The sequence below is a fragment of the Glandiceps talaboti genome, chromosome 3 (assembly GCF_964340395.1).
Source record: "Glandiceps talaboti chromosome 3, keGlaTala1.1, whole genome shotgun sequence".
In the NCBI taxonomy this organism is placed as follows: domain Eukaryota; kingdom Metazoa; phylum Hemichordata; class Enteropneusta; family Spengelidae; genus Glandiceps; species Glandiceps talaboti.
Window position 1 is genome coordinate 11,389,379 of NC_135551.1, and position 7,100 is coordinate 11,396,478.

Below are 7,100 nucleotides of genomic sequence, written 5' to 3' on the forward strand. Positions count from 1 at the left end.
TAACTATAATTTCCTATACAGTCAACAATTGCTTTCTAGCCAATCAAGTGTAAACATGTGTAAGCATGTTGAAAAGCTCCACATTATACCCACTCACCTGTGGTAGCACCTGTTTTGTAGCCAATCATGGTGAACCTTTTGAATTGCTCCACATTATACCAATTCACATGTGTCAACCCTTGTTTTCTAGCCAATCAGTGTGAACCTTTTGAATAGCTTCACATTATACCAACTTACCTGTGGTAGCACCTGTTTTGTAGCCAATCATGGTGAACCTTTTGAATAGCTCCACATTATACCAATTCACATGTGTCAACCCTTGTTTTCTAGCCAATCAGTGTGAACCTTTTGAATAGCTCCATATTATACCAACTCACCTGTGGTACTCTCCAATGGATCTTGATTAGCACATGTACGGATGACAAGTCGGTCTGTTTCTTTTCGGTAACCAAGCCAACCCCAACCAGATCCCTGGATAGCGATGGTAGCTGCACTCATTCTGCTTTGGAATATGTCATAGGAAACAAAGTCTCTTTTAATAGCCTCCATCAGATCACCTATGGTCAGAGAAAAATAGGTATAATGCAGAGATTACTTGTACTGGTGTGTACGCATACCTACAGGTGCAATACTGAAGACATCATTGTATGCTAATGTTATGGAAATGAGGACATGATCATTTATCATTCTACACGAAGTGTGTGATCACGTCGTTTTTATGGATATTTGTTGTTTCGGATAAACAATCATTTATAATAATAACAGAACCCCATGTGGGAACTGAGGAATATTTGCACTTATGCTTGCAGTGTTTTCTGCTGCACTTTCACTCGGTATGCTTGTGAAAGTACGGCCACAGAACAATGCAAGCACCTGTGCAAATACGCCAAGTACACCAGTCTTGGTACAGATACGGATACGGATACAGATACAGATACAGATACAGATACAGATACAGATACAGATACAGATACAGATACAGACACAAACACAGACACAGACACAAACACAAACACAAACACAAACACAAACACAAACACAAACACAAACACAAACACAAACACAAACACAAACACAAACACAAACACAAACACAGAACTATAGCAGTATTAGTTGAGTTTAATAATATCCTTACCAGCTGGTTGACCACCACCCTCTGGTGACAGATTCTGCCAAAAGATAGAATGGTTGAGATGACCTCCACCATTGAATTTTAGGGCTGGGAGTAGGCCTATCATCTTACTTACATCCCCTGTAATAAAATAACATGAAATGTCTTAAAATATACATTTATGGAGATAAAAATGTATGTAGAAATAAAATATTGCAGATTTTATTACACATACAGGAAAGCAATATCAATTCTTAATATCACTAGGTTATTCATTGAGGTAAGTTTTTCAAACATGCAATCACCCAAATGATGTACATGTAGTTTGATATGATATAGGATAACAGCTTCTACCCAATGGTTTGGCTGAAACCACACTATAAAATAGTGCCAATGGCGTTGTAGCACAACTGTATAGTTTTCAAGCATGTTATCCACATGCTGATCCATGTCAGGTATAGGTGTTCATTTGCTGAATGATTATCCAGTTGCCTGTCCAGCCCCGTTGTTATCTTTGCAATATACATCAATATATATCAAATAAAAGGAAAACCTATACCTAGCATGGATCAGCATGTGGATAAACATTTTTAAAAACTGTACAGTAGTGCCTGAAACGACACTATATAAAACCATCAGAGTAAGTCTTCATCTACACATCCCTAGAAACATTCCTACTGTAACAAATTTCTGACAAATGCTATGGTTCAGTATTTCACTCTCTGGGTATACATTTTGAACAATACACCCCTTGTGTCACCAATTTAACCACTAAATTACTCACCTTGCTGTTGAGCCTCTTTCAACTGTTCTTCGGCTGCATTTAGGTTATTGACATATGTCTGGTGATGTTTCTTGTGATGCAGTTCCATGATTTCTGTGTTAATCACAGGTGACAAGGCACTGTAGTCATATGGCAAATCAGGTAAGGTGTGTTTAAGTCTGGATGCAGCACATCCCAACACAGAAGGATTGCTTAGCAACCTGTGTAGAATAACAAAACGGCAAATCAAAATATGAGTGCAACAGAATCTTGTCACATTACGAACCGGAATGGCACTAACATATTTTTAGAAAGCTTGCTTTGGATTTTCCTTTTGAAATAAATGTAATTAAATAATTAAATCAAAGTGGCACAAGCTGAGTTTATAAGTTTTTTACTCAAGTGAAAATACTTAAATAAAACCACATTCCAGTGTAACGTTAATAGTTATCTAAGAAGCAGATGGAAACACTAGTATGGTAAACCTCAGACCACTATATCTATAGTGGTCTGATATAGTGGTCTGAGGGTAAACATAAATGTTTACAATAATACAACGTTACATATATTGCTATTGGTAACAGAGTTTTGTTTGCAATTCATACGACTACTGCTATCCATGAAAATACATGTATACTCAATCATAGAAGTTAAAAGTTGAAAGTTCCAAGGGTGACTGGGTCTGGCTACCATTCAACTAATCCACCAATGAGAAAGGGTCAGTTCATTAGTTACCCCACAGATCTATGAGACTATCTCCATGGTTACACATCAGGTTCCTGTAAGCTCTAGCAAATAAATAAGTTGCCAGAGTTTTACACTCAAATGGCCAACAAAATAAATTGAACATTTTAATTTCCAGAGTACTATGCATGCCCCCATTGCGTAACAATAAAAATAAAATCTCAAAAATTGTGAAATCTCACACAACAAGTAATAATGTGGAAACTGACCACAACTTAAAGACAATATAAAACTGTTCTTCCAAGCTGTAATGGCTGTACACAGATAACATTAACACAGAGACCATACGGAAAACATAACTATATGAACTTGACACTAGCAATAAAAAAATTAAAAATCGACCTACACCACCTATTCTAAAAATAGAACAATCGGAACAGCACAATTGTTTTAGGCCTAACGGGGGTTGTTGCATTAAACTCTTCATAGCCCCTCTATATAAATGACACAGTAGATTGTGTTTCTATTCATGCTATTGTATTTTCTATTCAAGATATCCGACCTACTGCTATGGTGATGCATATGTATTTGTATTTAATACTGGAGTAGGCGTGGTGCTTATGTTGTTGATTGGCTGTTGGTGACCGTTGTGTGACCTTGATTCTTGAATGTTGCGCAGGCCTACACACTTTGGAGATATCACTTTATACCTGTACATATTCCACAACTTCTCGATTACGTTGCCCCAATCGATCAATTTATTAGTTTGGAATTAATGCACTTGGCTATCCACGTTGAGTGCGTGCGTACATCAGTAAGGCGAACTTTTCCGCTGTTTGGGAAGGCCAGGAAAGTATGGTCTGTGCTCCTTCGAGCTCCTCAAAACTTGGCCTCTGTAAAATTGCCATATACTTTGTGTGTCATACAACATTCACGTGGTTTGATCTATAACTATCTGAATTTACCTCTTTGCTGCAACTGCCCTGCACAGCATCTTGCTTTTCTCCAAAATCTTCGATATTATCGCACAACACCGAGTGTGAATCACGCCGTCTGCATGCAGAAACGTGCTCATCGGTTTCAGATTCATATTCTAAGTTATCGATTCGCGTCCCAGCTAAGGATATAAATATTTATTCCGAGTTCACAAGTAACTTTAGTCAAGAAATGTTTGGAGCCGGGTTTGGAGGTACCCCAAATATATATAAATAATAATATCATGTGATTATAATAAATATCATTAAATGAAAAGGATAGAATTGCAAAGTCACAAAAAATAAACAATAGATAAAAATTGATATATTCTACTTGAAACAAACTACTTTTTACATATGCAAAAATAACATAAATTTTGCATGTTATAATCAATAACCAAGAGCTGCGATGTCCTCGGTGTATAGTTCATGGTTAGGCACCTGCGTTTCAATGTTTTTAACATGACCCTGGGAACTGACTAACCTCCTCGTTTTTCTTCCTGAATTTTTACGACCACAAAAACTGCGTAAGTTTACTTAATAACAGAATGGTAGGATGATTATTACAGTGAAAATCTAATATTCGCCGGAAACCCAAATTACTCGTATCCGTCATTCGAAGACCTGAATTTCAGGTTGCCGCATTCCGAATCTGAAATTACTAAAAATGGAAGGTTTGAGAGTTCGTGTCGTAGTTCCTCCAATGCAAAGCTTCTCCTTGATGCCAATGCTACATACTAGTACATGAGTAGTACATGTACATGATACATATACACGCAGCTATATATATATAGTCTTCAAACTAGATGTAGTACTTTGGTGGTTTTGCTTCTTTGCTCTCGCTCCTCCGCTAGTTTTTTCTTTGCAAACAACATTAGAAAATAAAGAAGTAAAACGAAAAATGCTGAGTCACACAAAATAAAATATAAAAAATAATAAATATAGTATTGTAAATAAATAAAAACAAGGGTACAATTATTGCAGCTATAAGTTCAGACCTGTGATGGGACCACCCCCAACCCCAACCCCCATGACGACGATAATTTAGTTGCTTTTAATTTCACGTTCTTCATTCATTTTCAGAGAATTTGTTGTGTTACGGTATTTTTGGTGGCTTCGATATCGATGTTCTTTTTACTGTAATATTGCATTGTTTTGTTGGTTTTTTATCTTACATTTATCAATCTGATTCGGAGGTGTATATTTCCTTCATGTATTGTGTTTTTCCCGTTTTGTTGTTCCGGGAGTACGTGGGCAGATGGAGATCACCTGGAACAACAAAAAATGAAAACAAACGACACTATTATTATAGGAAACGGAAATAGAGATTACATTTTTAAACAGAGTTACTTTGTTACTTTCAATTAATAACAACGAAACATTTCGAATGAAAACGATAGCACCAAGGCTTTATCTAAAACAGGTCAAACAATCCAAAAAATGGTGATATAGTAAATTTTCTCTACATATATTAACATTGTGTGAAACCCAAAAGAATTCTGGAGTGACCTGGGTCAGAAATAAGCTTATGACATAAGACTTACGATTTGTACTCTTAATTTGAAACATTTTAGAGGTAAATTTAGACGGGGGGGGGGGGGTAGGAAAAGAAATATTTTGGGACACCGTTAAGTTTGTTACGGTAGTGTTGACCGTAAGCTTATGGGTTCAGTTTACTAAGTTTACACTCTGTATGTTCATAAATTTTCTAAATGGTTTCTACTATAAGCTTCTACTTTCTTCTTTTTTCAACGATTAGATGCTTTCGCTTATGCCACAGACCGAGCCACAGACAAACTTCCTTGTCTGTGCTCAGGCTATATATGGACATTAATTTGGGACGGATAATATACTTTTAAAATCGAATGTTCTTTTAATTTCAAAATCATATTAGAAGTGGTAGGCCTACTTCAAGTTCATATCTTAATCTGATTCGGGTAGAGTTAGAACTCAATCAAGTTCAGTCTATATCGTGCCTTTAATTCTAAGCGTCCAGTGTGTATTGGTTTTGCAAACCTACCTCCAATTACCGATCTAGAAGATCTGTGTTTAAATATCAGGAAGAAATTTATATAATTAATGAAAACTATTTTTTTTTAATTTTCCCAGTCAGTATAGTTTGTCTAAAGTGATGAGACGTCGCGATTTTTTTGGATAAATTCTAAACAAATTAAACTTAGTCACTCAATTGATCAACTATACTATTTATGGCAGTATTCTTTATATTTAGTACTTTTGAGCAAGTGTGGGGCAGATGTCATTTGCTTGTTCATGTTTGGCTCTGCAGTTGTCTTCACTGAAGTAGGGGGGTTATGTTTGTGTTTCTCCCCCGGATTTGCAGATTGCATGGGCTGGACAAACACACACACACACACACACAAAAAAAACGACACGAGGGTATTTAAGTGATACGCGTGCTGACCAGAAAAAAAATCTCTTTTTTTAGCTAATCGTTCTAATTGAGTGAATTTATATTCTCCAAAAGATGAGATACTCGTCTGTCACAATACTTCCATGCTGAGAGTTTGACGAGGTGTAAAAGAACTAAGTAAATGAAGACAATTATAAGTTAAAGTAGACGAACACGTTATGCAGCTGACTGTACCATTATAGTCTAAAATACTCTAGAATGTGACTTTTATCAAAAATTACCACAGATGAGGCAAAAACACGAAGGTCTACATGGAAATAGAAGTAAATTGTTACCATTTTACCTTTTTGCATGCAAAAAAATGTTTAGAGTAGGGGGGGGGGGCTTAAACTAGGGTCGGTTAGGTTATCGGAAACACTATTCTTTTTATTTGGCGTAAGTTAAACAGTTGAATGAATTTCTTTTGTGTATTCATCCATCCATCCATCCATCCATCCATCCATCCATACACACATACACACATACATACATACATACATACATACATACATACATACATACATACATACATACATACATACATACATACATACATACATACATACATTCATCCATCCATCCATCCATCCATACATACATACTTTCATTTATTCTTCATCTCTGCAGAAAGCCAAAGTTTATCTTGTCCATTCTTCTCCTCTTATCAAAATTAAAACACTCCTAATCTTATAATTACCAGAGGACCGGTTACACCAACAGTTTGTTTTACCTCTTATCTTCTGGGAGATTATCACACCTAATAAACACTCATTACAGAGTACTAAATTCTATAATACCTCAGGCCACTATATGGTGGCCTGGAGTCTGTACTAAATCAAAACAAGACACAGACAAACTTAACATTAGCTCACATTTCTGTTTATTGATTACAGAAACTTTGCAAGAAATAAGAAAGACCCATACACTGACATTGAAAGCCAAAAACACAGGAAAATCTACACCCAATAATACTTCTCAATGAAAGAAGGCTACTACAAAGATATGAAAACATGCGTTTTATATTACAATATTAAGAATTTCAACTAGTTTGAACTTTACTACAGGTAATGTGTATGTGTTAGAGTATTATCCTGTAACTTGTCAATAATTATGAAAAATATATATCCTTCAACAGATAATTAAAATGTGTTTTATTTT

The 7,100-nt window shown here is 35.8% G+C and overlaps 1 protein-coding gene across 1 annotated transcript in view; it reads right to left on the reverse strand.

Annotated features, from left to right (window-relative positions):
• Positions 1–3,624, reverse strand: part of LOC144432504 (superoxide dismutase [Mn], mitochondrial-like) — a 6,298-nt gene extending 2,674 nt beyond the window's left edge. The window contains exons 1-4 of the mRNA XM_078120725.1: positions 3,524–3,624; positions 1,896–2,095; positions 1,136–1,252; positions 378–557 (exon numbers count right to left, since the gene is read on the reverse strand). Coding sequence (XP_077976851.1) covers positions 378–557; positions 1,136–1,252; positions 1,896–2,095; positions 3,524–3,552 — 526 coding nt within the window. The 5' untranslated portion in view covers positions 3,553–3,624. The remainder of the gene's footprint in view (positions 1–377; positions 558–1,135; positions 1,253–1,895; positions 2,096–3,523) is intronic.
• Positions 3,625–7,100: the final 3,476 nt, after the last annotated feature.